At 36.7% G+C, this 17,675-nt stretch overlaps 1 protein-coding gene across 2 annotated transcripts in view; it reads right to left on the bottom strand.

Moving 5' to 3' along the window:
• Window positions 1-490: 490 nt before the first annotated feature.
• LOC126248835 (ras-like GTP-binding protein Rho1) overlaps window positions 491-17,675 on the bottom strand; it is a 57,413-nt gene continuing 40,228 nt past the window's right edge. For both annotated transcript variants that reach the window (XM_049950249.1, XM_049950250.1), the window contains 4 exons: window positions 6,582-6,742; window positions 4,569-4,769; window positions 1,854-2,036; window positions 491-1,531 (listed from right to left, as the gene is read on the bottom strand). In XM_049950249.1, coding sequence (XP_049806206.1) covers window positions 1,493-1,531; window positions 1,854-2,036; window positions 4,569-4,769; window positions 6,582-6,742 — 584 coding nt within the window. In that variant the 3' untranslated portion in view covers window positions 491-1,492. The remainder of the gene's footprint in view (window positions 1,532-1,853; window positions 2,037-4,568; window positions 4,770-6,581; window positions 6,743-17,675) is intronic.

Genomic DNA, 17,675 nt, shown 5'->3' with positions numbered 1-17,675 from the left:
TGATAACTGCTTACAGCAAAACTAATGATAAATTTAAATTCAGAGATACTTTAATTCACAATAATGCCATAGATGGGACTGATTGTTTTAAAATGAGCCTCAACACTCTATGTTAATCCAACCAAGGCCCAAACCACACAACATACACGTTGTTCACGAATTGTTTTCCATAATTACTGTCAGATAAAATGGCATTCTGAATATACTAGAAACTCGTGCAGCTACCTAACCAAATTAAACCAAACAATGTTGCAAGTTTGTTGATGGGGCCATCACAGACAGCATAGACAGAATATTTAAAAAACAAATTTAAGCGACTTTCTTGTTGACTCATTAACCTTGTAAGATCAGCTGGTAGGCATTTGCTCCTTACAATTTGTTACCATTAATCAGTAACAACAATTTTTGTAGATATGCAGATGCAGATTTGCATTTCTGCAGGACAGAAACTGCAAATCCAATTCTAACAACAATTTTGAAATAAAAACAATTGGAACAGAATGAATTTTATTTCATCTAATCTCAGAACAGAATCACATACAGTACACAGATGCTTACTTTTATCAACATTTTAGTTAGATCACAAAAATGCTGTTAGACTGAATATACCATTTACATATTTATATGCATATATATATAATATATATCTCCATTTATGTATAATCAAAATACAAAGAATTATTTAACTATGTTACACAGATATACCTTTAAAACAAAATTTTGAAACCTGTTACATAGATATCCCACTAAAAGAAAATTTTGAAACTTTTTTTTTGCAACTATTGATTAAAGAAACTTAAATACATGTCTTACACTTCAATGAATTAAATATCAAACATTTGGAACATCCAGCATTTTTTCTGCTAGCAGTTCTTTATGTCAGTACAGATATAAATATCTAAAAATGAAATGATATGTCGTATGAAAATATTGGGTTCAAAATTACTTTAAAAATATCTAAATGAATAATGGAGGAATAATCCATACTATTTTAAATCAGTGCTAATGAGAATTCAACATAAAACTGCTCGCTTTCTTTGCTCGCAGGGTATTATCAGGCACCTGAATGCAAGTTCATTAATGTTGCACAGGGACAATTTTGTACGCTGTAAACTTTTTCAGCCTATCAGCCAGTATGTTACAGCTGCCATTACTATTCTGTTCACAAAACTCAAATGGACCACACATCACTTAAAAAATAAGAGATTTTAAATTTTTATGCAACTTATCGGCATCCTATACAAAAACTAAATACTCAAAAATGTAAAGTCATCACACAAATACGTAAGTTTTAAAACTAAATCATTTTTAGTATATGGTATTTCTCCAACTGTAAAGCAATAATGAATTGTCTTGTATGGCAAACCAAGACACCTGGAACTGATAGCTGAAATGTTCTTTACGATAAATTTTCTAGTTATTTTTGCCATGCTATACAAGGTACTTACTGATTATCAGACAAATTAACTGGTACATAAGTAACATATGATGTTTAAAGCAATCTACATCGTCCCCTCTTCTTTTTCTTCACCTAGAAGGAGAGAGATCAAGCTCAGCAACAGTGAAGAATTACGTTAAATGCTAAAATCTAAACCTAGTACACATGTACACATGAACTTTTTCCATTTTTAACAAAATATACACATACAAATTACAGCCAACTATGCAAGTTGATCTATTACAACATCAGCAATTTCATAATATGAATTGTCAGCTATTTCACCTTTCAATCAGCAGTGAATAACATGCTCATGAGGAAAGCTCTGCAAGAATGTTAACTCTTGCTGTCAGTTAACTGACAAGCACAAAAGGCAATCTTAACTATCTAAGCATCAATTTACACTTAAACTTACTTGCAAAGCAGCACGCGTAGCAGTTTCAAAGACTTCACGAACTCCTTCCTTGCTTTTTGCAGAACACTCAAGATATGCAAAGGCACTGATTTTTTCTGCCATTGCCCTCCCCTCCTCTGGTTTCACAGGTTCTTGCTTCATTTTGCCTAACTCTTTTATTGTATTGGGATCATTTCTCAAATCCTTTGGATAAAAAATGCAAAAATAGTAAGGAAGGTAAACTAAACACAAATTTATAATTGTACAAATTATTTTACACAAAATAAAATCCTTAACGACGACGACGACGACGACGACAACGCCAACAACAACGACAACACTGCCCATTACTTGTTACTACTACTGGCTGTAAAGAGACACTATACTAGAAACAACAGCAGGATCTTGCATATCATGTTCAGTTTCCTTTACACCTACAGTTTTTTTAATGTTGAGATGTTACCTATCCCGTTACATAGTTACATGTAACAAGAGTCTATTCCGAAGATCACACCAACATTTTATGAGTCAAGTACACCAAAGTGCAGCTTTAAAACATAGCTGTGTGCAGCAATCATGAAATTATATATATATCGTTTTGACTCGTAAACTAAGGGAGTCTTCATCAGAATTTATATTACCCAGATAAGGGGGATAGGAAGTTAATGAGAAAAACGCAGGACAGTGATAATTAATATTCGTATATAAAGATGCAAAAAACATTGCATTAAAACAAGTGTTCAGTGCATAGTGCTGTAGAATGTGGAAAAAAACCTCAAATTGGCGTTCATAAGAAGAACAACAACACCAAAAATGCAACAGCAGCGTAATATGTAAGAAACGGTCCACGCAACCTGCCACTGATGATGCCTTGCAGAAAATAAAGGCGAAACGCGTATGGCACTAAAATTGTGTTTTATTCAGTTGCTGTCAGACAGTCCATAAGTAAAAAATTATCAATATACCGTAATATTACACGCAACTGAGGAAGACAGGACTACAAAAGTTGAAGATGTAAATATCAATACTTTCCATATAAAATTTTGACCATGAAAATGCAGCACAGGCAGCCAAAAATAGCATCATCACAATCGAGCTTGTCTCAGTACATGATCTAAGCATCTGACAATGGCTCGAATACTGATCCTGTCAGAAGATCCTTTAAAGTCAACCACAAAGATAAATTGTAACTATTTCAGTAACTAACAGCAAGCATTACAGGACTAACCAATTTCAGATAGTTAAACACTGTTGTAACTAATGAGGACAGTGTGTGAAAGCTAGCAGTGTGTAACACAGTACTGTTTACAAACTGTTACTAAAAGAAGGTAACATTTAATGGTAAGAACAACTGCACCTCAGTGACAAATTTGCAGGAACTACACACAATGAGCACTTTGAAATGCTTCTGCAGCAATTATTATTTTTAACTATTGACCAACTTTTGGCAAGTAAAAGATCCACGAAACATGCAAATGTCAATAATGCAGTGTTGAGTTTTGTCAATCAAGAATGTCTGATACTATCAATTTGTGATAACACTGGACTAGTAGATCACTAGGACACATGCACACTGTCAAATTGTGTTTATATTTATTTAACTTGGTTTCTTTCAATAAACAGAACAGAAAGTGAACTGACTGTACACCTGTTCAGTAGCCATCAGCTACAGTCCTTTTATTAAGACCAAGTCTAATACCTGCCTGGATCTATTTCAGAGCCAAGTAGAGTAAAGTCTTAACACCAACTGCAAAATCTGATTAAATATGAGAAAATCAGTTTGTAACGTTGAGAAATAACAAAATAACAATTGGAACACCATTACTCTGCAATTAACAGTCTTTAAAGTGCTTTATCATATACCTTGTTAAGGAATCTTTCATTTGTGTTTTTCAAATTGATCTGTTTTTTCTGCAATTGCAGGTTGCTGTGACAGACCACTGTTATCTGAATGCCACAACCAGACACCGTTTTCTTTGTTGGGTCAATTATCAATCTTGCTAAATGTAAATGCCGTAATGCACTGTGATGAAACAGAAGATTTAAGTGCCAAAAACCGATTCATGACAAACTGCTGGAAACTAATGTCAGTTTGAATATGAGTATGTATGACATTTTGTACCATTAGGGACACTACAAATACATTTTAGCTTTTTCTGATGCACCTGCTCCTCTCTGATCAGAACACACTGAGTATGCAACACAATAATATTAATGCCCCATACATGAGACTGTACAATACATGTACATGTCAGATGTGATGTATCTGTGTCTTTCATAGTATTGGCTTATTAATTTATTTGTGAATCTCTTTTTCCTTTACAACTAACTAAGTTTTTTAGACAGAGCAGGTGAGCAAGTGCATTATTTACTTTGTTTCTGAGATTATGGAACAAGTCACCTTCAGCAATACTTTACTGGTCAGGCAAGACCTCTGAAATATTTGTTCACCCAAGTCAAAGATACTTCCCACGCACCCTGGCAACACTGGAATGGGAACTATATGAATTTCAAATACGACTAGGGTTGTATCAGCTAGTTAATTTAATGGACTTAAAAATACTATCTCTTCTGCCAACAATGCATACCATACTTTGCACCTTCCTAAGTAACTTCAAATGTGGTGAGAAATTTGTAACAAAATCATAAAAAGCAGAAGAAATACATCTGACTTGCTCTTATATGACGTTGAAAATTTAAAAAATTGAACTGACACAGAACACAAATCAAACTGACCTTTTTGTTCCCAACCAGAATTATTGGAACATTTGGGCAAAAATGCTTTACTTCTGGAGTCCATTTTTCTGGAATATTTTCTAATGAATCTGGTGAATCTATTGAGAAGCACATCAGAATTACATCAGTATCTGGATACGAAAGTGGTCTCAGGCGATCATAGTCTTCTTGGCCTGCTGTGTCCCAAAGTGCAAGCTCCACCTGAAATTCAGGAGATGTTCATAATAAACGAATATATAAAAGTTCTCTTTTCATGATCAACTACAAGGGGTGTTCCACAAGTAATGCAACACTTTCTTTTCCTGGAAACAGGTTGGCTTTATTCAGGATTACAATACACCATATTATTCCTCACCCTTCTGGCTACAAAACCCTATTTTGCAATATAATCTCTGTTCATGTGAGGGCCTTACAGCACCTTAGTGTGAGAGCCTGTTTGCCCACATGGTACAGCTCTACTGGTCGACGACAAAGCCACAGTCTTGCTGCAACAATAACCTCCCCATCATCCACATACTGCTTCCCAGAGTGTACCCTTCATCAGACCAAAGAAAAGGAAGTCTGAAGGTGCAAGATCTGGGCAGTAGCATGTATGACATAACAGTAAAATTAAGTTTTGTGAGCTCCTCTCAGGTGCACAGACTTGTGTGAGGCCTTGTACTGTAATGGAGAAGTAGTAATTATTTGCATTTTTGTGTTAATGAACACACTGAAGTCATTTCTTTAATTTCCTGAGGGTAGCACTGCAGGAGTCACAGCTGTGTGCAACTGGCTGGAACAGGGGAAACCTGACAGGTGTGTGTGACTTCATTGTGATGATGACAGATGCCTCACTCAATGACTCACCACGCTTTTGTTCACTGCCACACCTCTGTAGACATTCTGCAAACACCTACAAATACGAGGGCTATCCACAAAGTACATTACGTTTTGGAATTAAAAATAAATAAAGTATTGGATTTTTTTTTTATTATATACAGATGAAAGCCACACTTAAATACTACTATTCTACATAGTTGCCGAATTTTACGACAAAGGAATTTCCAAGCTCGTCCATGGCTACGATAAGTGCCTTAATTTAAATGGCAACTATGTAGAAAAGTAGTTTTTAAGTGTGGCTTTCATCTGTATATAATAAAAAAAATTTCCAATAATTTATTTATTTTTAATTCCAAAACGTAATGTACTTTGTGGATAGCCCTCGTATCTGATCGTCTGGATTTCCGGGAAAAAACCTCAATGACAGTTCTCTGCTTGGAACAAGGCTGTGCATAGTGCCACCACCTATCACAATTTTATGAAACTGGAGGCTGAAGTGGGAATATCCACTATATCCTACTACAAATTCCGCATTTTTTCAACAAAGACTGGCTGAGAAAAAAGTGCTGCATTACTTATTGAACTCCCCTGTTGTTTACATGCATAATGCTTATTCCTGTTGCAATGAAACCATAAAAGATTGCACAGTAATAATCAGTCCGATACGTATATTTCAATATTAGATACGTTGTCCTTTCTATACGCCCAGGGGAATAAAATCCTCATTAATGTGGAGCGTATCAGAAAAACACAATACAGAATACATATTTTACAGAAGAATTAACATGGTTACGTTTGATGTTTATTCTTCAGATTATACTTTAACTGATCTGCCAAACAAGTGGAACAAGTCAAAAGCTCATGGAACTTTGCTGGCCCAGAATGAAGAAGAATGCTAGCAATAATCTTTGAGTTTTAATATTTCCGTAACTTAGTTGGGGAAAAAAATTCCAAGCCCTCCAAATGAGAGCTAAGGAACACTTTCATATTACACTAAATAGTGCTGCTGGTGAGACATTTCTGTCACATTATGTGCAACAAACAATACAGATTAAAAGGCATAGAGTACTAATTTTTTAAAAGAAAGGAAAGATGTGACAACACAAAGCTTTTATTAATATGCATTGCCTAGAACTAACAGATTGCAGTTCACTGAAATCTTTAACAAAAGCCCTGTGATATTTATTTACTCACCTGCTTTCCATCCACTTCAATATCTGCAACATAATTCTCAAAAACTGTTGGCACATACACTTCTGGGAATTGATCCTTACTGAACACTATTAAAAGGCAAGTTTTACCACAGGCACCATCTCCGACTATAACCAACTTTTTCCTGATGGCAGCCATAAATTCTGAAAATATTAAAATAATTCTCTTACTGTTAAGATTTTTGTAAATATTTAATCATACCCTGTACAAATAATGCAGGAAACTACCACCCCATAACTAACTGCAAACTCGTGCATAAGTACTTGCGTTCTTGTCACAATATTTTTGATTTGGAACTTAAAACATCACTTTTTTACTTAGAGAGGATAGAATCTTAAACAGCAACTTTTTGGCCCTGGCAATGATTAAATACTCATGACGTCCCCACTAATTTTTTCACATGAACACTTCCACATATCACAAAACTTGCACTTCAAAAAGATGAATGGTTCATATTTGTTTGATACCTGATATAGAGAAGTTGATATATGGCATTTGACTGTATGGATTATGCAGAAGACACCTCAGTTTATAAATTCCAGGAAAGAAACACTAAACTGAAGTACATATCATAATACTTAATTTCTTAAAGTGTTCCCATTTCTTTAGAAAAAAAACTGAATTATTTACTAGCACAATTGTTTTGTATATTCCTATGTTTTTAGCTCTAATAGAGTCACACTTTTTATCGGCAAGAGCTAATATAACGAATTAACAGACAATGTGCTTTCATTTGTAAAACACTAATGTGATTAACAAATATATTGCACCACAAATGTGTAATATGCATTAAGTTTTAAGCTCAAAAATTTAAGACACTGCACTCATTTCCACTACCATTGCACACATTCTTTTGCTCTATTTCATCTTTTCCTTCATAAAAAATATTAATGCTATTTATCACACTGATCCTAACTCTAGGCACATTTATGAGACAAAAGAGTATGTTATCGACAATATTTTTCCTGTGCATGGTTAATAGGGAAAAAAAGGGCCTACAGAGATCTTGACTCTTAAGGCTAGAATCAATTAAGAACATATCACTGAAGTTATTACTCTGCCTTCACTTTAGCCTGCACAGTAATTGGAGAAACATACATAAACAGACTTGTGCAGGGTTGACACATTTGGTAGAACTATAGACATGAAATACAGGGTGACAGAACTGGAAAGCAGTGGCCACATAAACTGTCATGCACATGCAAGGAACATACACAATACTATTACCTTAGATTTGGTTACCTGTATCACAAATATTCAACAATTTCTCTTTAACAGCATGCAGATTATCATTACTTACACATGCAGTGATACTAAAATAAAATCTCAAACTAAATATTTTCACTCACACTTGACTAATTTGATGGGTTAAGCTTTCTAGCATATTTGAGTTGCAAGATTTTCAAATTCTTGTTTAAACTGTGCTTTATCTGAAACAGAGTTTTTAAAGATTGCTGGAAATTTATTTAATGGGAGTGTTCCTGAATAATGGACCCTGTTTTGGACTAAGGTAAGTTATTTTACGTCTTTATGTAGATACCAAGCAGTATAGCTCCTGTCTGTCTTCACTAACACTATTTATTTTTACCAATACAGTTATTGTAAAATCCACAAATCTGTTACACTAACACTTCCTCAAGTCATTCCCAGCATTTCACATCACATTATCATTTTGATGACTTTATAATGCAATAGGTTATTACAACTGCACTTTTGTTGGATAATTCTGTGTGTATAATTTATTTGCTGAAAAATAGTGTGTAGCTACTTAAAGTCATTAGAACTTCAAGAGACACGGTACCGGCCTGACTGACATTGTCAGTAACATTTTTCAAGAATAAAGTTACGCACTGTTTTGCACTACAATTGCCCAAAGGAAAGTTGTGCTGACTTTGATCGTTCCAGAATTCTGACACAAACTAGTAATACATGTTCATAATTATGCAAATTAAAGTGAGATGACCAACTGATTTGTGAATTTAGTACTGTATAAAAGTTAGGTGTTCTGTAGTTCATTCATGATACATGTTATGCTGTGGAATTTGTAAAACCAGCAAACAGAAGTCATTAAAAAAACAAGGAGGACAAAAATATATGACCACATGCTGGCCATTCAAACTTTTTCTGTATGAATTACTAAAACTCCTGCTTGCCATAGAAGGAAGGAAGGAAGGAAGGAAGGAAGATTAGTATTTAATGTCGCACTGAAAACAAAGTCATTACGATGGAGCACAAGCTCTGATTAGGGAAGGAAATCAGCCGTGTCCTTTCAAATGAACAATCCAGGCATTCATCTTGTGATTTAGGAAAATCATGCAAAACATAGATCTGGATGGCTGGACAGGGATTTGAACTGTTGTCTTCCCAAATCCAAGCCCAGTGTGCTAACCTCTGCACCACCTTTCTTGGTCTCTTGGCATAGAAGGACCCATTAAGGAGAAAGATCTTTAATTTACATTTGAAAATACTTCTGCTACCTGTCAGACTTTATTTCCCAAGGTAGTCAGTCACAGAATTTTATAACTGCATATTTCACCTTTCTGTTCCAATGTTTGATTCATAAAAAAGTAATGCTGATTATTTTTCCTTTAAGTGTTGCTATATCTATTACTCTCAAACTCAGGTGGATTGCTGTTCACAAACTTTTGTAAGTGAATAACTGTACAGTGGTGCTGTAGTTAATATTCCCATCTCCTTACCCTAGATTACTAAACCCTCACAAAATTTATGACTGCAGCAGGGTATAAAAAAATAGGATGTTTTGTACTTAATTTAGCACATAAAACACACTTATGTGACCAAAAGAATCCGGACACCCTGAAAAACATGTTTTTCAGATTAGGTGTATTGCACTGCCACCTGCTGCCAGGTCCTCCATATCAGCGACCTCAGTAGTCATTAGACATCATGAGAAAACATAATAGGGTGCTCCACAGAACTCACGGACTTAGAATGTGGTCAGGTGATTGGGTGTCACTTTTGTCATACGTCTGTTTGATGATTGGTTTGTGGGGCACTCAACTGCACCGACAACAACAACGACACAAACACCCAGCCTCCAGGCAGAGAAAATCCCCAACCCGGCCAGGAATAAAACCCGGGACCCCGTGATACAGAGGCAGCAACGCTTGCCACGAGACCACGAGCTGCTGACGTCATACGTCTATGTGGGATTTCCACACTCCTAAACATCCCTAGGTCCACTGTTTCCAATGTGATAGTGAAGTGGAAATGAAGGGACACACACAGCACAAAAGCGTACAGACCGACCTCGTCTGTTGGCTGACAGAGACCACTGACAATTGAAGAGGATTGCAATGTGTAATAGACATCTATCCAGACCATCACACAGGAACTCCAAACTGCATGAGGATCCACTGCAAGTACAATGACAGTTAGGAGGGAGGTGAGAAAAATTTGATTTCATGGTCAAGCGACTGCTCATAAGCCACACATCATGCCAGTAAATGCCAAACGACGCCTCGCATGATCTAAGGAGCGTAAACATTGGACAATTGAAAAGTGGAAAAACGTTGTGTGGAGTGACGAATCACGCTACGCAATGTGCCGATCCAATGGCAGGGTGTGGGTATGGCGAATGCCTGGTGATCATCATCTGCCAGCGTGTGTAGTGCCAACAGTAAAATTCTGAGGCAGTGGTGTTATGGTGTGGTCGTGTTTTCATGGAGGAAGGGGGAGGGGGGGGCGCTTGCACCCTTTGTTGTTTTGTGTGGTTCTATCACAGCACAGGCCTACATTGATGTTTTAAGCACCTTCTTGCTTCCCACTATTGAAGAGCAATTCGGGGATGGCGATTCCATCTTTCAATAATATCAAGCACCTGCTCATAATGCACGGGCTGTAGAGGAGTGGTTAGATGACAATAACATCTCTGTAATGGGCTGGCCTGCACAGAGTCCTGACCTGAATCCTATAGAACACCTTTGAGATGTTTTGGAATGCCAACTTCGTGCCAGGCCTCACCGACCGACATCAATACCTCTCCTCAGCACAGCACTCTGTGAAGAATGGGCTGCCATTCCCCAGGAAACCTTCCAGCACCTGATTGAACGTATGACTGTGAGAGTGGAAGTTGTCATCAAGGCTACGGGTGGGCCAACACCATATTGAATTCCAGTATTACTTATGGAGGCCACCACAAACTTTTAAGTCATTTTCAGCCAGGTGTCCTGATACTCTTTATCACATCGTGTACCACTGAAGATCTAATAATGACGATTAGCTAACAAAGAATCTATAAATTATGACTTACTGTGAATAAAATGTGGATTAGTAATGTGGAGTTCAGTAGCAGTGTAACACCCCCCCCCCCTTTTTTTACAGTTCATGAGTTAATAAGATCCCTGCAGGATGTGTGTGAATCCCACAAAATAACTGTAATTGCTTTCTTTCGTGTGATGAATATTTTTTCACTAACAGAGGAGTCAGACTAGTATATTATCTCATAACACATCAATGAATGAAAATGAGCCTAAACGTTTTAGCGTATCTACTACAGTTTTTCCAGATTTAAGATTTCATCAATTTGCATACATAGGAACTTATAATTTCTAACATGTTTATTATTTCTTGTTTCTATAATTTGTGGGGGGATATTTTTGACAATACAAAACTGGATGGATTGCTTTCTTTCCAAATTCTAATACTAGCCCATTTGGGCAAAACCAGTCAGTACCTTTCACAAAGACTCATTTACTATTTTCCCTGTTGATGCTTTTCTGCTTGGCTTCACATCAATGCTTATGTAATCTGCAAACATAACTGATTCTGCCCCAACTCTAAAATCAAGCTCATTAGCATAAAACAATAACAGTAGTGGGCCAATGATCATACCTTGTGGGGCTCCCACTGTAATTTCTCCCCATATGGATTGTGGTGTCCGTCTTTGTACTACTGAAACAGCTTAAGATAACTTTTTGCATTCTGTTTCTTAAATGGGCACTAAATCATGCACTTACTGAACTACATAACCCCTAGGAACTTAACTTCTCTAATAAAATTTATGACTGACACAGCCAAATGCCTTCAATACATTACAGAACATCCAGAGTGGTGAGATGTTTTACCATTTAAAGATTTTTTTATCATGTGCTCAGTAAATGTATAAATAGCTGTTTCAGTAGAGTGGACCTTTTCAAATCCCAAAAATTGTGTAAAGGGTGACACTGGACAGTAATGTGGAGTCAACCATCTTATAGAGGGGCAAAACAATGGCCTATTTGCATCTGACTGGTAAAATTCTCTGAATTAATGACTCATTACATAAGGACTAAAAACCATTACATACTACTGGTACAAACTTTTATTATCTTATTTGAGAGATTATCCACCCCATATTAGATTTCACTTTTTAAGTCATGATCTTCCTTTTTTTCAGATTAGGATACGAGATTAATTTGTTCACCCAATGATAATGTATGCGTGCTTTGACTGTGCATACCGCTATAACTCTGCTGCAGTCTCTCACATCCCCACATGGTTACATGGTATGATAGTGCTCCTTCCTATAACTATGTAAGTTAGGTTTGGATCTGCAGGGGTTGGATTCAAAGACACGAGTGGGGGGGAAAAAAAAAGCATCACACCAATAGACTTATTGTGGGAAGACAGCGAAGCAGCTTGGAATCAAGTACTGAAGTGGCCGTGACTGGAAAGAACGTTCCTTTGACAGTGTTCGACAATGTTCGAGAATGTTATACAATTTTCCTGAAGATTCGAGAATGTTTCAGATCTCCAAGGTAACACGGAATTAATAGGAAGCACATTACTTACACATTATGGGCATTTTCGCAAATGTTGCAGTTATTCCAATATCAACTCCAACAGATGAAAGTAATGCATGCTTGAAGAAATCATCTTTGGCCTCTAACGAGGAAAGTACAGCCAAGAAGAAATATGAGAGGTCAACTTTCCAATGATGAAGAAGCAAAACATTTTGTTGAAAACTCTTCCAAACTAGTGAAGGCACTCACCCGATTGTGCAACTCATCAAACTGAACTTACTAATGATAATGATGTAGTTCACAATATTAATTTGTAAACTCGACAAGAAATGGTAACGAACAGCTATCTATCAATATAATTTAAACACCAATCATATCAAGAAAAAGTAAAGGAAAAACAGAATTTATTATGAAGATTATATTGATCTCTACCGAATTTCCATGTCAATTTCAATTCCAAGGACTGCAGTTTTCAATATGATTAGCATTTAGTATCACTATACAGTGATCAGCCAGAACATTATGACAACCTATGTAATAGCCGGTATGTCCACCTTCGGCAAGGGTGACAGCAAGGTCATGTCTTGGCGTGGAAGCAGTGCAGCCTTGATGGGTCTCTGGAGAGAGTTGGCACACTACTACACACAAGTCACCTAATTCCCCTAAATTTCTGAAAAGGGGACAATGAGCTCTGATGCCATGTTCAATCACATCACAGATGTGTTAGATCGGATTCAGATCTGGAGAGTTGGAGGACCAGCACATCAAATGAAACTCACCACTGTGTCCTCCCATCACACTCCTGGCATTGTGACATGGCAAATAATCTTGTGGAGAAATGCCACTGCTATCAGGAAACATGATTGTCAAAGGGGTGTACGTGGTCTGCAACCAATGTACAATACTCCTTGGCAGTCAGGGTGCCTTGCACAAGCTCCACCAGGTGCATGGATGCTCACATGCATGTTCCCCAGAGCGTAATGGAGCCACTATCAGCTTGTCTCTGTCCCGCAGTACAGGTGGCATGGAGCTGTTCCCCTGGAAGATGACAGATTCGCGCCTTTCCATCAGCATGATGAAGGTATCGGGATTCATTAGACCATGCAACACTGCCACTGCACCAACGTCCAGTGCCAATGGTCACGGGCATATTTCAGTTGTTGATGTGTTGTTAACATTGGTACATGCATCGATCACTGGCTGCAGAGGCCCATTGTTACGAGTGTTTGGTGCAATGTATGTTCAGACACACTTTTACTCTGTCCAGCAATGAAGTCTTATGTCAGTTCTGCAACAGTTCATCAGCTATCCTGTTTTACCAGTCTACCCAGACTATGACATCTGTAATGAAGAGTGGCTGCCTAACCCCACCACGTCTGGATGTTGTTTCACCTTATTTTCGTCACATGTTGATGACACCACAGCATTCCCGAACACCCAAAAAGTTTTGCAGTTTCTGAAATGCTAGTGGCAAAGGGATTGTGTACCTTCCCCATTCTACACACAGACAACACATACTAATAAAACATGCACCATGTTTTTTGTGTGTCTGACTAGCAGTCATTCATTGCCAGGTGATGCTGCTATCACCAGGGCTGGTTTATATCTATAGTACATTGGTGGTCATAAGGTTCTGAGTAATCAGTGTGAACAAGGCACAAAGACAAACATTTAGATATTTTGGTATTAATTAGAAAGAATCATGCTCTTCTCACTATTAGTTATATGTAGCTTGCTCTAAGAATGGAAAACCCAAATAGTTTGTGTGTCTACTCAGCAAACAACAAGATGATAAATGTAGGTCATAAGAAAGTATTGTGATGAGAGGAAGTTAACCGAATATAAAATGTAGTGAAAAGGAAGGAAAGTTTTCTTTCACTAAATTAAACACAGCTGCATTCAGAATTTGATGACTTAGTACAGATTTAAAATTTGTCTACTTGATCCTTTTACCACCAATCACCAGTTGTGTCAGGCACTACCCTTGGTTTCCTTGTTGTGTACTACAATGGTTGTGCAGTGGTAGCTGCTGTGTTTCTGGAGATAAACAAGTGAAGTGGTCACTATGGCATTGTGGTGGTCACAGGGACATCTTCCAACTATTTTGCACACATTTTTTTAACATTCGAGTATTTTGGAATGTTCTAGGTGTTATATAAAGAAGTGACTGGGGGAGTACTTTACTTCAGATTAGGGTACGATTGGGTACTTCAATGGATTTAAGAGTACTGGAGACTTTATGAACATTCCAGAGTACTTTTTAGCATGGCATATTTTTTAATATTCATTTTTACTACGTTTTCGATTGTCCTCGAGTGATCTAGAGTGTTCGCAGAAAACAAAAATAAAAACAATGGGAAGCTGTTCATATTCAGAAAACATATTTAAAAAATGTACAACTAACATGCATACCATGTGGTTTTTAACTGGAAGTATAACAACAATTGTCTTTTCAATCTCTGGTAGTCCTGCTGATGTCACTGATAATGATGCAGACAGCTTACATTCCTGCAGTGTGACAACTGTCCCATCTGCTATTACCATTTGCCCACTGTATGGCTCACTATTCCATAGGAGTTTGGCTGCAAGCAGGTAAATATGCTGCACACTACAAACTTATTATTTATGAATGCCCTTTTTTTCTTTTGCATTCATAAAATTACACAGTTCTGCTAGTGGACGTAACTATACTGTATCCAGACTTCGTTTTTCACAGTCCAAGTCTGAGATTATCTCTCCTGTCCTGAAATATCTAATAATTTCTGAAAATACTAAATATGCTTACAAGTTTTTCAAGAAAGTTCTATACATTGAAAGGTGCCTGGATCTGAAGCCAATATCTTTAACCAACTCACACAACCACCTTTGTGTAAAATGTAACACTAAATTCAAAGGTGTAGTAACACTGTCACCCAAAATTTAATAAAATATCTACAAAAAGATCATCATTAAATTTTCTCAAACATGTAAAATTATTCAGTGTCTTCATTTCAAGACTCACTTATATGAAAAAGTGTATGATCTTATTTATCATTATCATGTTGTAATTTATGGGCAATTTAATTTTTTGTGGTAGTGGCAGTAACAGTCTTACCCAGCACCAGTTTGACCATTAAAACAAAAATTCCAATTTCATCCATGCCACCAAAGCATACTAGTAGAAAGCCAAAGACTAACATGCAGCACACAAAATCGTAGTTCCACAAAGTGTGTACATTAACTACATTATGCCTATTTTATATGTAATTTTAAACAGGGTGTGACAAAAAAGTGAAAATTTCCAAGGCAAAATACTAAGTGCCACAGTAGAACACTTCTATTATTTATATTAGATACATAAAACATCAAATATTGCTCAAAAGAACAAAATTTCTCACAAAGCATCAGTTCCACGCTGACAAATAAGTGGCACACAAAGAAGGGTTATATGTTAACGAGAGAAAACTCAGCTAATAGATATTATCTGGTACTCTCAGCATCCACAGAAGTGTAGCTTCAGGATGCCACATTTTATGCCCCTTCATGATGTAGACAACAAAAATAAACCACAGCTAGACCTCAATGAATTGATCATTACTATGTATGTGCCGATGTATGTAACTGATACACTGAGTGCATTCAGTGTCCGTCCATGCATTCTGTAAAATTTGAACCACAGCACAAAAATTAGTCTCACAAAGCACGGTCACAACTCAAGCCAAAAATGTTTTGTTCCTAAAAGTGGGGTAACTGGAGCACCAACCCCATCCCCTCGACACGTTTCATGGTTCATTAAGGCCCACACTGTCTAGAAGAATTAAGACTATCCATGAAGAAAATGTCTAATAAATTCCTTTAAGTGAACAGCATCAATAAAAATATGTTAAAAATATAAAAATGCTCAATATTTCCATCAACACTTTTACAACAAGTAATCACAAAAGCAGCCCTTTTCTTGGCTTCCAATTAAATTTTGTACTCTAGAAGGAATCTTTCGCTCTGTAGTGAAGTGTGGAACTGTTTTGAAACTTGCTAACAAATTGAAACTGTACACCAGACTGGGACTAACCTGGAAGATTACAGGTTCCTTTATGAAATTTCAACTTTTGTACACTATATTCAGTTTTCCTATCCTTCCTAACAGTGTCAAGTTAATTTTGCTGAAATTTTGTGAAAGCATTAGTAAAGTTTACTTTCACCAACATAGCAGTGATTTGTTTTACCCTACAGTAAAGTGCAGCAGAGTTTTTGCTAAGTTTGAGACAATATCTCTGGCAATATTTCCTTAAAAGAAACAGAACTAGGCCAACTTTTACAACTTTTTGAGCTTTCTTAAATAATAAAATATTTCTTGAGCAATTTTCATACAGATAATTTGAAGCAAAGTAGGCCAAAAAAATAGGTGCTCAGGGTGGGGGTGGGGAGCAGAAGGTGAAATTCAGCTTTCTATATCTCTGGAAGTAATTGCAGGATAAACGTGAAACTTCACACATAACTTACCAATACAAGGTTTTAGAATACACAGTTTTATTCTCATACTGTTTCCAAATAGTTTACAAATTGAGGGCAAAGTAATTGATTTTGTAAAAATGCCAGAAGTTGGTGTAACACACTTAAATAAAGTCTTCTGTAAACTTTCTTAAACTATTTTCATTAGAAAGACCAAGTTCTAAACCACCTAAGTCATTGGATTTGGTTTTGCAATGCAAGCAGATAAGGTGAGGTGCATAGAAAGTATGCCCCATTCCACTTTTACTCAAATCTCTATTATTTTTTTTATTATGTTCTACAATTGTTTAGTACTGTCTGGGAAAGATATTATCGAAAATTGCGATGACTGGAAAGTGAGTCATAAGAACTATAAAAACTTCCAGGAGGGTCTTGTCAAAGACACATCCTGACATTTTGTCCTCTTTTCCTGCTTTAGTAGCTACAGAATCAAACTGCTTTATAAGCTTCAGAATTTAAATTTATTACCAATCAACTGCACATCACGATAGTTAAATTTTTGTGGAACAGCTGCAACACACAAACTGCCTTCAAGTCCCACACCATTGTCACATTGTGTAAATTTGGGTGAAGTTCATAGCAGTCGGCCTGACATTTTATTGGAAAGAATCCTGTTATAGATAATTCTGAATATGTCTTTACTGTACACAGCTATGACATGCTAGTTTAGTTCTGGTTTTAAGTAAAGCATATTTTGCTTTCACTTAGTTTGCAGTGTAAGTGGACCATTAGTGTACTGATGAAAACTTGTATAAATGTGATGCTATTGTCTATGGAAGCTTGCTCCTGCAACACAGCATTCTCATCACCATAAGGGCCATGCCTCATAGCAGGGCAACAGACA

The sequence above is a fragment of the Schistocerca nitens genome, chromosome 3 (genome assembly GCF_023898315.1).
Source record: "Schistocerca nitens isolate TAMUIC-IGC-003100 chromosome 3, iqSchNite1.1, whole genome shotgun sequence".
Lineage (NCBI taxonomy): Eukaryota > Metazoa > Arthropoda > Insecta > Orthoptera > Acrididae > Schistocerca > Schistocerca nitens.
This window is presented reverse-complemented; position numbering and strand designations above follow the sequence as displayed.